Source organism: Peromyscus californicus, unplaced genomic scaffold (assembly GCF_007827085.1).
Source record: "Peromyscus californicus insignis strain IS unplaced genomic scaffold, ASM782708v3 Scaffold_4__1_contigs__length_199733344, whole genome shotgun sequence".
In the NCBI taxonomy this organism is placed as follows: domain Eukaryota; kingdom Metazoa; phylum Chordata; class Mammalia; order Rodentia; family Cricetidae; genus Peromyscus; species Peromyscus californicus.
In genome coordinates this window covers 119,743,894-119,757,814 of record NW_026294562.1, presented here as the reverse complement: position 1 = coordinate 119,757,814, position 13,921 = coordinate 119,743,894, and the positions used below count along the sequence as shown (strand labels likewise).

Below are 13,921 nucleotides of genomic sequence, written 5' to 3'. Positions count from 1 at the left end.
AAAGAAGGGAAGAAGACAGGAACTAGCCAGGAAGAGACACAAGAGAAATTTCCTAGTTACTGGTACTAGTCTACTTCTTGGTAGGTATTTTTTATTGTATCTGTATATATATTAATCAAATTCAGTCAATGTACTTTTAAGTTTCCTTCTATGTAAATTTTACCACATAAGAAAAAAAAATAAAGATTCATTAAATACGCTGACCTATAGTTAATGACAAGCATATTTAATTAATTATAATATAATTATAATATAAATTATAATGTCTATAACTTATTTTGAAGTATATCAAATTAAGATAGACTGCTGTATGGATAGAAGGATTGATATGTGAACAGGTATGTGATGAATACAGTATAATTAATAAAAATCTAAGTGAAAGATATATGGATGCTCACTGAATAATTGAACATCTCTTTGATTTTCATGGTAAAACACTGAAGAGCTGAAAACTGACAGACATTAACTTAAAATGGCATAATGGTACAATGTAAGTTATAAATTTATAATGGAAAAAGTAGGAATATTCAAGCACATTGCTTTGGGATACAGCAGTATTCTATCCTCAGGGTATGTTTCAAAATTCACAGTGGATGTCTGTAGTGGGGACAGTACCATTGCCTATAAACACTTTTATTTTTTTCTTGAAATACACATAACTATGAAAAAGTTAAACTTATAAATTAGGTAAAGAGATTAACAATAAAGAATAATTAAAACAATATATTGTAGTAAGTTATTTGAATGTGGTCTTTCCCTGTCTCCCAAAACACTGTATAGCACTGCACTCTACTTTTGAACTGTGGAAATGAAAGCACTGAAAAAGGAAACTAATAAACTCTTTATGTAGTGAGAATTATCTATTTTACAGACTACTAAATTGAAATTCAGAAAGATTACAGAAGTATGGCCAGACCATTAAGTGTCAAGGCCAGGCAGGAATGGAATCCAACTTTTCCAAGTCTTCGGTCCTTTTGACTCATATTTCTCACAAGGTGCCTCCTAAACCAGACATCTTCCTCACAAGCAAGGGAACTGTTCTTCCATTCCTGGACGGACCAGCTCTGACTTTTCAGAAGCTCCTCCCTAGGGTATCAAGCTTCTCTTCCCATGGTAGGTGTGATTCTCTGGAGCCTCACATATTGCAGTCCCCACGTAACTACATTTTATATAAAGTGAAAGTACTGGAAATATGGATAAGATTCGTTTTCTAGTTAGTATTTTTAAATATCAACTGACCAAGTTATAAGCATGTATAAAATGAGGGATAATGCTGCATAAAATTGAGATGAGAACCTGTTTTACCAAGCATATGTAATCAAGAGTAGGACCTCAAAATATCTTTTTCTCCTAACCTTTACCTTTCCTCAGAATGCAAAATGTTGCTCTTTATAAAATAATTTTCATAACCTTAGAACCTTTCCTTAAAGTTAAATGTGAACACACAGAGACTTTTCTTCCATGCATCATTTTAAATCTGAAAACCTAATGGGTTTGTGCTTTCTCATTTCCTTTTCTATCTTGGTTTGGGATTCTATCTTCCAGGAATTTTTTTGTACAAGTAGATACACTTTTGTAGCACAGAATTACCACAGGTGGCCAACCTGTGAGAGCAGTATGTTAATGAGATGTTTTTAAGCATTTTCTTTTGGACCATCGGAAGATACTTTTCAAAGGCAGGATTGTAAGGAATGGCTGTGGCCTTTCACTTTTGAGTATGCACATACAACCTCACAGCTGTATTATTTCTTAATTGACAAATACACACAGGGACTCCCTAAAAGACTCCTAAAGTCACACATCTTGCCCTTGTAAGTATTATATACTGTTTTGTAGCATCAAAAACAAAACAACCAGTAATTCTACACTGAAAACCTCGCCTTGTTTAAGGACCTGGGGTTCGTGCATGAAGAACTTCTCACAGCCTAATGGAGTCTGAGACAGTTTTTTTTTTTTCCTCTTGATGCCTGAGGTTGTTAGTGTTGGAAGGAATCTGGAGATGGTTGTTTTATAGCGGTAGAAATGGATGTGCATGCAGTTAAAATGATTAGTTCCTAGCAGTACCTAAACCACACACCAGATCCCCTCAATTCCCAGCCCAGTGTCCTTTCCATTTTAAAATCATGCCCAAACAAACGTTTAAAAATATGGTTATGTCCATCCATTACCTCAACTCCACTAAATTCCAGCCTGCCCCTCCTGATGTCACTTCCTCTTGTGAAGGAGTGTTTTCCCCTTGGTCTTGTTATCTTCATTACCACACAGCACTTGGATTCACACTCCCAATCTGTCAGCTTTTCCATGGGCTGTGTCTGTTCCTCCATGATACCGACACTGTCTCCAAAATGCCTCGACTATCCCTTAACTACATCTATTTCAGGCAGTCAACTGCCAACTATCACAAAATTAGAGGTAAAAGTGATTTATTTTTTAAAACATAAAGCGCGCACACACCGGGGAGTGCTTCTTCCTCAGTCAAGGGAGTGTAAGGAAAATGCCGAATGCCAGGTATTCACTGCAGATGCTTTCTAGAGAAAACCCAGCGACAGCCTCGCAATTTAGGAAGAGAGCTATCGCGGGCTGTGGTTCGAGGCCAAGAAGGTGGTTCGGAAACTGACCTAAAACAAATATGGAGGTGAAAAGGCACCAGGAGCTTCCTGAAGTCCTCAGCCGGAGACAGGGCTATCTGGTGTCAGTTTCTAAGAACGAGGGGGCACCAGGGAGGCACACGGACAACGCGAGGGCATCGCGCTCGGGGGGAAACTCAACAAGTCTGGAAGGGGAAGGAGGATGCACTGAGCTGGAAGATGCTGCCACGAGGCTCGCGCTGGCCTCGGCACGACCACGAACCCTTTCCGGGACTGACCTCCCCCACGGGCTCTCGCCGGCTGGGGACGACAGCCTTGGGCTCTCCTACCTGCCTCGACGTTCGCCCGGGACCAGGGGGTGTCTACCCAGGACCGTGCTGGGGAGCCGGCGCCTCCACCCCGGGCCCGCTTCCCTTCCCGGTCGGGCCGGACCCGCCTTCGAAAAGTGGGCGTCAGGATGGCCGCCGAGCGGGCGGCCGGGCGAGGGCGCCGCCGGAACCCTGGCCTGGGACCCCGAGCCCGGCGGGCAGCGCGGCTCGCGGCTGAGCCCAGGCGGCGGCCGGCCGTGCGGCGGGCTCGCGCCGAGGTGCTGGGGGAAAGGGGGCGGGCGCGCCATCATGAAGGGAAAATGGTGGGCGGGCGGGCCCGCGCGCGCCGCCGCCGCCGCCGCCGCCGCCGCCGTACTCACCCGGGCGGGCCAGTGCGGGTAGCCCTTCATCTTGGCGAAAACCAGGTCTCCCGCTTTGTACTCGCGGGGCCGCGGACGCGCCATCCCGGTCGTTCCCCTGCCCGCTCGTCCTTGGTCGCCGCGAAGATGCCGGGGAGGCCGCCCGCCCCCCTTACACGCCCCGCGCCCCGCGCGCGGGGCCGACGGGCACCGCGCCGCGCTCTCCCCCGCGGGGCCTCGAGCGGCCGCTCCGACGAGAGGAAGCGGCGAGGCAGCGGCCGAGGCGAGCGGTGTCTGTGTGTGTGTGTGTGTTGTGTGCGTGTGCGTGTGCGTGTGTGTGTGTGTGTGTGTGTATGGGGTGGGGGGAGACCCGCAGGCCCCGGCAGATCCCCGCCCGGCTGCGGGGGAGGGGAGCACGCGTCCGGCCGCACCGAGTCCTGCTGCTGCCGCCGCCGCCGCCGCCGCCGCCGCTGCTACCGCCGCCGCCGCCGCGTGCAGCTCCCAGGAGCCGCGTCGCCGCTTCCCCGCCGAGCTCTCGGGGCGCCGTGCGAGCTCCGGGCCTCGCGCCTCCTCCGAATTCCTCCTCGGGCAGCGACCGCAAACACGATCTTATTATTGTTCTCGCGCGCGCTCAGCATCCCCCCCCCCCTCCCGCCCTCGCCCGCCCCGCTTCCCTCCCCTTGCGCGCCGGCCGGTTAATTCCTAGGTGCACGGCCGGCTTTCGCGGAGAAACCGCGCGCGCCGCCCCGGCTGGCTCGGCGGCGGGCTGCTGGTGGGCGCGTCCTCCCGCAGCCGCGAAGCCGGTGCCCGGCGGGTGGGAGCGCCTACTCCGAGGACGCCCGCCGCCTGCTCTCTTTTGTTCTTGGCCGGGAGCTGCCTGGCGTAGCCCAGCCAATCACTACCCGGCCGCCCCTCTTCCCTCCTGCCCGCGCCCACCCCCCACGGACTGCAACCCCCCTCCCTTCCCGGCTGCCCCCCACCCACGGGCCACTTCTGCCGGTGCTCTCTGGTGAGTGGTGGGGGTGGAGGGGACAAAGGCGCCCCAGGCATGGGGATGGCCGCGCAGGGGACTCTCCGCTTGGTCACTAGGCTGCTGGAAAGAGCTGGCGACCTCCTTAAGGTTTTTGCCCCAGGTCTGCCTTAACAATGCAGCGTGAGCCACCTAGGGCGAGCTGCTTCACTGGTGTCAAGGCCAGTCCTCACCGGCAGGATGGCACAGTCGGGTTTTGAACATGGACCTGTGGTCCAATGCCTATAGCCGTTATTTGCTTCTCTATGTGGGGGCTTCATAGGCCAGCAGTTGGGGGAAAAGGACTTAGCCTGACAAGTCACTTGTTTTCGATTCTGGCAACATGCTGGATAGCAGCTTCTGGTGATTTCTTAACACAGGTCAGTATGTCTAGAACAAATGTGTGCATTCACCGTTGTTTTATTTGGAAACCAGCTGACTGCTCTCGAAGGCATTTTGGGAGCGAGAATCTTTATAATATCCTCCTTTGTGAGTGATAAATAAAATAATTCCCTGTTTTCTGAATTTGCCTGATGAATGAATGGATGTTGCCTCTTCCATCACCATGAACACGCCTTCTTTCAAAGGTCCGCTGGTGCGACTGTGGCCTGCACCTAGTTTAGAGGCCGTTCTGGTTTGTCGACTTCCCTCTTTGCCGTATCTCCCCGCTATAGAAGGTGGCTTTTCCCAGCGTCTGCTTCCCTCGTTTGCGTTTGCGCTATAGAACTGTTTTACCGCAGGCTTCCAGGGCTGAGCTTCCAGTGACCGGCCGTAGTCTGTAGACGTTCTCTGTGTTTACTTTTCACCTGGCCATTTCTTTCCTGGTGCATTTCCTTTTTGTATCTCTTAATTCTCCCGTCCCTCCACCCCTCACCTTTTCTATAGACCCACCTTCTCTTCTGCTGCAAAATAGTCTAGGTCTTTTGCCTTGGCTCTGGTGGCCCGATGATGTGCTTTTCAATTCTAGAAATCATGTCACACCCATCACAGGTACCTGTAGAGTGTCTCCTAGATCCTCATGTCAAAGCCACATCTCTTGACAGGCCACCAAAGCCCTAACTGTCCGAAGCCGGAGTGATCCGGTCTGCCAATGGGCTCAGGGTGGTCATGAGTAGAGGAGAGAATTGAGAGAAGTTATCAGTGTGGAAGCCATGGAAGGAAGCAAAGCTGGGAAGCAACATGGTCACAGTTGGGTTAGACAGAGTACTCCAGTGGCCAGTACAGAGGTGGATCTGAGGGTGAGGCTGGAGCCAGGACCCTCACTGAGGGACTTTCACCAGGAGAGAGAAGATATGGTCTCAGACATCTTGCTGACTCATGAGTGGCAAGTGGGTAGGAGGAATGGTGACTAAAATATGATTCCTTGGTTTCTAGGTTAAATAACAGGATTTTCAGCACTGCGAAAGGTTAGGAAGTCTGTGAAGAATAGGCAGGTTTGCAGATAAGACCGTGAATGAGTTTGGGGGGTGTTGAGATTTCTGTGGGTCATGTTTAGGGGCTGTTGGCGAAGGCAGAATGTAGAGATTCGAATGCTATCAATATGCAGGTGGTGATCGAAGCTATGACATGGTCCAGGAGCGTGTAGAACGAGAGAGCAATTGCCAAGTTGGAGACAGCTCACCAAAAGTTTAGGAACAAGTAGAAAAAAAACGTTCCGTGTCACAGGATCCAGAAAGTTGAAGCATTTCTGGACGAAAGGAAATGTCTAGGTAGGTGGCAGAGAGAGGATAAGTGAGCTGCTGGAGGAGATGGGCCCGTTTATTGTGCTGACTGGGGAGTCATTGTGACCTTTTGGGAACTGTTTGAATAGAGGTGGAAAGAAACCAGAGTGGTGACTGGAGGTGCGGCAGAGGCAAAAATGTGCAAGCACAAAGTGCAGACAGCTCGCTCTCCTTGAATAAATACATCGGGTTCTGACAAATACTAAGTAAACACTGTGGAGAAAGTCAGTAAGAAGGCGGGGAGGAGGGCTGTGCTGCGTGGTGTTTGGGCAGTTTTTAAAGACAGGACAAACTGGAGTTTGTACATGGGGAAACAGCTAGCCACGTGGTTCGAGGCAATGTCAAAGGGGGTAACTCACAGGACTTTGGTTATTTTGAGAAGGCAGACATTTCTCCCGGTCTTTTGGTTTCTTGTTTTCAATTGAGCCTGGCCTTTTACTGCTCAGCACATATCATTGGCCCTAGTCTCACGCCCTAACCAAGCCAGACTTAGTAACACAAGAGCAGGGAATCCCCTTATGGGTTGTCTTTGGATGATCATCAGGACTGCCACAATGTGCCTGGCTAAGAGCCTGTCTGTGTCTGCAGCCAGGCTGCATGCAGACCTGCTGGGGAGGAAACACTGCCCTGCAGCTTTCACCGACGGCCTGACTCGTCTCTCCACTTTGTACAAAGGACTGGTGCAGTGGACATGCTTTATTCAAGTACTTAACAGATAATATGAAACCCTTTAGAGGTCTCATTAGCACCATACAAAAAGAACCTGATATATTTATTTAGCCAGTGTGGTCCCAGAAGTTGGTCTGTTTGTTATATTAGTGCTTGTGAGGTAGAGGCAGGAGAATCAAAAGTTTAAAGCCCGTTTCAGGTACAAAATGAGTGTGAGGCCAACCCGGGTTATGTGAGACCACATCTAGAAACAACAAAACCACATTCATTTTATTTCTGAAATGTGGAGGGAAATCTGCTTAAAAATTGCAATAATGTCATCTTCTTTGATCGCTTTTAATTTCAGTATTCTCAGATCCCCTGGGCTGAGGCTTCTCTCTGCCTCTGGCTCCATGTTGACTTTTGCGGTCCTGTGTCACTCATCTCGGTCCATGTGCTCTGTTGAGCTGGTCTTGCTTTCACCTTCGTATCTTAAGTTAGCATCCGATAAAGTTCCTGTCGTTCCTTCGCATCCTGCCCCTAAATTCACCTTTTCCAATTGCCCAAAATCTGTTCTTTTCCTTGAAATTACGTGTGAAGTGGAATCAGTTCTCAACTCTTACCATGTTCCCATTTGAGGTGCCAGCCAGGTGGGTGAAGCCATATTGGATCCTCTCACCCTAGATCATCTACCCTAGATAATGCCATATGGTATCACAAAGGCAAGCTGTACCCACAGAACCATACCCCACTTACAGAATCACAAAAGGAATAGTGGCAGTTCTTTTAGGCTATGAAAGTTTGAGATGGAGGGGCCTGACCTAAGCATTAGGACCTGAATTCAGTTCCTCAGCACCATTGTAAACAATTGAGTACAGTGGCCATGCACATGTAATCCCAGTGATGGGGAGACAGAGACAAGGAGACTTCTGGGGCTTGTTGGCTAGCCAAACTAGCCTAATGAGTGAGCTCTGGGTCCCGCTGAAAGATTCTGTCTCAGAAAACAAAGTGAGTGACTCCTGAGAAACAACACCTAAGGTTGACCTCTGGCCTCCACACATTGCACACATATAAACACCTACACACCTGTACACACAAAAAATAATTTAAAAAAAAAGTGCTCTGTCTGCATATTCCTCTGCTCACCAGAGGAGGGCATTGGATCTCATTACAGATGGTTGTGAGCCACTCTGTGGTTGCTGGGAATTGAACTCAGGACCTCTGGAAGAGCAGCCAGCACTCTTAACCACTGAGCCCTCTCGTTAGCCCTAAAAAAATAATTTTTAATGTGGGAGCAGATTGTATTTAAGAAAAGATAACAAAGGCAGGGGTTAATAGCAGTTTAATACAGATAAAGAGAGTTAGTGACCTAAATAGTCAGAAGAAAACGTTGAACTCAGAGATAAAAAGACTTGAGGAACTTCATATAGTCATTTCAGCATTCTGTGCTCGTATTTGTAATTACCTGTGAGATATGATTTTTCTGTAGTCTAAGATGGAGTCCCAAGTGATGAGACAGAGAATGAGATGGAAGGAATATTGCTATCGGGAGTTTTCTGAAACCGAAGATACCACTGTGGATTGAACAGTTGTGTGCACTCCCCCCACCGCCCCAGTTTGTATGTTGAAACACCAGTTCTCAGTGTGATAGCATTTGGTGATGGGGCCTGTTGTGTAGCTCTTCCCTCTGAATTGGAGATTCCCTCCTGGAAAGAGGCTTCTGAAGACTCGGGATGCAAACACAACTTACAGGTCTCAGGAAGCTCCTGAAACTAAGAAAATTCACAGAGAACCTCCCTGTGGTTAAAAAAGCAGTGAGGGCTTATATAAGCTGGGGTAGGCTTTTCAGTGATGCAGCTGCCTTTGAGAGTCCTCTGCACCCTATCTATAAGCCCTCACCCACACTCCTGTAATTAATCCTAATAAACTCTTTGGATCACCGAGTTAGACTTGAGTGGAATCATTGGTCTGTCTTTGGTGCCCTATTTGGGGTGAATAGACATTTGTGCAAGTTTCCTCCAGGGAAAGACACCCAACAAGGCCTTTGAGTATGAGGTGGGCTCTTAGCAAGGGACTAATAATACCTTTATAAGAAGAGGTGGAAGAGTTTCTTTCCTCTCTCTCCATCATAGAGTGAAAAGATGGCATCTGCGAACCAGAAAGAGCCCTCTCACCAGATGCTGGGGCTGGTAGCACCCTGACCTTTGATTTTCCAGCCTCCAGAACTCCGAAGATAAATGTTTGTGGTTTAACCTATCTGACCATAGTATTTTATTACAGCAGTCTAAATTGACTTAGATAGATATGAAGCCATAGATTAAAAAGTATTTTGAAAGCCGGGCAGTGGTGGCTCATGCCTTTAATCCCAGCACTCGGGGGTAGAGCCAGGTGGATCTCTGAGTTTGAGGCCAGACTGATCTACAGAGTGAGATCCAGGACAGGCACCAAAACTACACAGAGAAACCCTATCTCGAAAAACAACAACAAAAGTATTTTGAATGTCAATTATGATGAATACAAAGACAATTTTACTTAAGAATCTTATGATAAAATCACTGGAACACATAGATAATATATATAAAGAAGATGGGCAAAACCACATTATCTTCAGAGATACAAGATAAAGTACTGATTTACCAACAGAAAGAAGTAGCAGCCTAAAATGCTAAATCAAGTTAGCTTTCAAATAAAGGAGAAGTAAGGACTGTAGAACTAGAAATCCAGAGAACTCATCAACATCAAATTTACACTAGATGAAACACTAAAGAGAGATTGTTGGGCAAAACCAAAATGGTCCTAAATTGAAGCAGGAAGATGCAGGAGAAATGAACAATTGAAAGAACAAATATTGCGGTAAATCAAAATAAAAACAGTGTCTTAATTAGGCAGTGGTTACTTATTTGAGCTATATATGGCAAGTTAGGAATCCATAAGAAGGGGCTAGAGAGATGACTCAGTGGTTACGAGAACTGGCTGCTTTGACAGAGAACCTGGGTTAGAATCCCGGCACCCACAAGGCAGCTCACAACTTGTAACTCCAGTCCCAGGGTGTCCAGCACCCTCTCCCAGCCCTTCCAGTCAGTATACACACATGCTGTACAGACATACATGCAGGCAAAACACTGATACACATAAAACACACAAAAAGCAAAGGATAAAAAATTTAAAAATATCACACGATAACCCATAATCATATGTAATTTTATGCAGCAATTAAAAATTTAAACTTGAGACTGGAGGGATTGCTCAGTGGTTAAGATCATGTAGTGCTCTTGCAGAGGAGAGGACATGAGCCTATAACTCAAGCCTCAGAGAATCTGATGTCTCTGACCTTCATGGATACCTGCACTCAAGTGAACACACACACACACACACACACACACACACACACACGTTAAAAAAATAAATCTTAAAAACCCGTGAGATTGTGATGAGTGAAATAAAGAGGTCTATATTCTTAGGATATGAAGAATATCCTTGGTACAAAAGTACCAAGATACTACATTTTAACAAAGACACTCATGAATTTTAGGATAATTACTAAGATAATAATAATTAAATGCTCAAACGAGTAAAAACAACTCATACTCCCAAGTGGGAAGAAATGAGAAAAAAATCATGTAATATGAAATAATTATATAGAACCCATAAATTCATATATATCAACGATCACACTGAAGATAAAGTAACAAATTTTCCAATTAAAAGGTTGTCAAACTGAATTAAAAAGACTCTCGCCTGCTAACAGATTTCTCCCCCTCTTCTCTTTTTTGAGAAAGTCTTACTTTGTAACCCAGGTTGACCCTGAGCTCATTGCGATCGTCCTGCCTCAGCCGCCCAAATATTGGGGTTATAGATATAAGCTACCACTCCCACCAAGAGTAGCTTGAATAAAGATATTAAAAAGTGAAATGATAGAATAGTAGTGGATACACAATATATCTATACTTGTAAGCTCAAGTTAATTCTGTTTAGAGAATTTTAAATTCATATAATCGGAAGACTGAAAAGCAGTGATTATTCAAAAAGCCAGGAGAAAACAAAATATGACTGAAAAAGAATTAAATGTATGATAAAATATATCATATAGAGATTCAACAAAGTCAGAGATAATAAAATGGATATGCCACTGTAGAATTTGATCAAGATAGAGAAAGTGTAAATAACAAATCTGAGAGATAAAAAATGGTACATAATTTCAAATCTTGTGGATATTTAACAACAAGGACATTGTGGACAACTTGATGCCCATACATTGGAAATATTAGTTGAAATGGACAATGTCTTGGGAAATACATCTTAGAAAGTTGACACAAGAAGAAAGAGAAGTGAGAATAGTACTCTGTCTCCCAGAGAAAGAAATTCCTCTTGTAATATAAAATCTGTCAAAGAAAATTCCAGGCTTATTTGTCTTCACTAGCAAGTCATAGTAAATATTTTTTGACTTACAATGCCAATACCATACAAAACCAGAGCCTACAAAGAGGGTGAATTTACAAAGTTGTTTAATGAAACAGTACAATATGAACATCAACATTTGACAGGTATAACACAAGAAAGGAAAATGTCACACCAGCCTCTCATAAGTAAAAAAAGTCAACTAAGTAGCAAATCAAATTCTGGTATGTATAAAAAAGATAATCCATCACAGCAAATTAGAATATAATCTAGAATGCAAGCCAGCATTTGAAAACAACTGATGTCATCACATTAATAGATTATAGGAGAAAAAATCATGACTCTTTAAAGGGATTCAGGGACAGTGTTTAAGTTTAACAAATGTTTAAAATATCATAGAAAACTAGAAATAGGGATTTTCCTACTCAGATACAAAATATCTATAAAATACCTGCAGAAAATATCACACTCAGTAGTAAGTATTGAAAACTTTCTCCAGAATTATGAACAAAAAAGAGTTCTTGTCCTTTGAAATATGGTTAAAAAAAAAGTAAAGTTAGGAAATAATAAATTCACGTTTTACTGATAATGTAATTATGCACGCAGTAATTTTTAAAAACCGGTAGTAATTTTTAAAAACTTAGAATTAAGAAGTAAAACTGGGCCGGGCGGTGGTGGCGCACGCCTTTAATCCCAGCACTCGGGAGGCAGAGCCAGGCGGATCTCTGTGAGTTCGAGGCCAGCCTGGTCTCCAAAGCAAGTTCCAGGAAAGGCGCAAAGCTACAGAGAAACCCTGTCTCGAAAAAACAAAAAAAAAAAAACAACAAACAAACAAAAAAAAAGAAGTAAAACTGGGCAGCAGTGGTGCATGCCTTTAATCCCAGCACTTGGGAGGCAGAGGCAGGTGGAGCTCTCAGTTCAAGGACAGCCTGGTCTATAGAGCAAGTTCCAGGACAGCCAGGGCTACACAGAGAAACACTGTAACAAACAAACAAACAAATGGAAGAAATTAAAAAAAGAGAAAAAAGAATAAGTAAATTCAGCAAGTTTATTTCTGAAAATGTTACTCCAAAAAAACTAATTGTAGAGGCTGGAGAGATGGCTCAGAGGTTAAGAGCATTGGGTGCTTTTCTAGAGGATCTGGATTTGGTTCCCAGCACCCACCTGGGGATCTGATATTCTATTCTGGCCTCTGTGGGCACTATACTCACATGGTGCACAGACATAATGCAAGTAAACACTCATAAACATCAACATATTTTTTAATTTTAAAGAAAAAGAAATGTGATTATAACAGCCACAATTATAAAGCAAAATTTTAACTATGTTATCATTTGTAATAATACTAAAAATCAATTACTTATGAACAAATTAATGAAAGATTGTAAGAACCCTAAACAGGAAACTATAAAGCATTATATAGAGAAATTAAAGATAATATCAACATATAGGGAATTTCATGTGCATAGCCTGCAAACTCAGTATTATCCATCTTAAACTGATCCATGGGTTCTAATTAAGCCACATTAAAATCCCAGTGGCTTTTGGGGTATGTGGATCTTCACTTCTAAAACTTATATAAAATATAGAGTACCAAAGAGAAACTTGAACATATTAAAGAACACATTTGGAGGATTGGTGTTATTAGATACTAATATTTTTCAATATTAGTTCAATATACAGTGATCACGAGAGTAAGTTTTAGCTCGAAAGTAGATGAACAGACAGTGAGGTAAAATTGCAAGATCAGATACTAACCCACACATGTATGAATTTTTGAGCCTGTGTGATAGCATATACCTGTAACCCAGCATACAGCAGTCAGGAGGCTGAGATAGGAGGATTACTACTAGTTTGAGGCCAGCCTGAGCTATATAGGAAAAACTAGATGTCCTAGTTTGCTTGAACTGTCAACTTAACATAGCCTAGAGTCGTCTGAGAAGGGAATCTCAGTGGAGGGACTGCCCAGATAACATTGACCTGTTAGCACGTCTCAGGTGGATTACCTTGTTAACTGATGTCAGAGAGCCCAGCCCACTGTGGGCAGCATTATTCCCTGGGCGGCTGGCCCTGGACTACATAAGAAAGCTAAGAAGATGGGCCTGGGAGTAAGTCAGTAGGCAGAGTTCCCCCAGGATTTCTGCTTCAAGTTCTTGCTTGAGTTCTTAACCGGACTTCCCTTGACGATGAACGGCGACCTGTGAGCTTAAAGGTTTCCTCCCTTGAGTTGCTTTTGGTTGGAACGTCTCATCCACACAATAACAGAAAGAGGGACACTAGACCAATAGGCTAGCCATCTATGTATAAAGAGCTTGTCTCAAGCTAAAGAAACAAATAAGCATACAAGCCACTGAGATATATATATATGAATGGTTTCTGACAAAGATGCCACTTTGGAAAGAGTGCTGTGTTTTAGATAAATTATTGAGTATCAATTGAGATGCTGATATTTCCTCTCTCAAATCTTGATATTTTTCTTTATATGGCGGTGGCGCACGCCTTTGATCCCAGCACTCGGGAGGCAGAGCCAGGCAGATCTCTATGAGTTCGAGGCCAGCCTGGTCTACAGAGTGAGTTCCAGAGCAGGCACCAAAACTACACAGAGAAACCCTATCTCAAAACAACAACAATAACAAAAAAAAATCTTTCGAGATTATAACATAAGCACATAATTTTCCTACTTTTCTTCCCTCCTTCCAATCCCTCCCATGCACCTCCTCTGCTTTTTCAAGTTCATGGCCTTTTCAAATTGTTATTGCATATATAAACGTGTATGTGTGTGTGTGTATATATATATATATATATTCCTAAGTACATAAATACAGCCTGCTCATTCTATATAATGTTTCTTGTACGTATATGTTTTCAAGGCTGGCCGTTTAGTATTGGA

At 44.3% G+C, this 13,921-nt stretch overlaps 1 protein-coding gene across 5 annotated transcripts in view; it reads right to left on the bottom strand.

Moving 5' to 3' along the window:
- Nucleotides 1–3,473, bottom strand: part of Hdgfl3 (HDGF like 3) — a 48,685-nt gene extending 45,212 nt beyond the window's left edge. For all 5 annotated transcript variants that reach the window (XM_052712145.1, XM_052712146.1, XM_052712147.1 and 2 more), the window contains exon 1: nucleotides 3,277–3,473. In XM_052712145.1, the coding sequence (XP_052568105.1) occupies nucleotides 3,277–3,360 (84 nt within the window). In that variant the 5' untranslated portion in view covers nucleotides 3,361–3,473. The remainder of the gene's footprint in view (nucleotides 1–3,276) is intronic.
- Nucleotides 3,474–13,921: the final 10,448 nt, after the last annotated feature.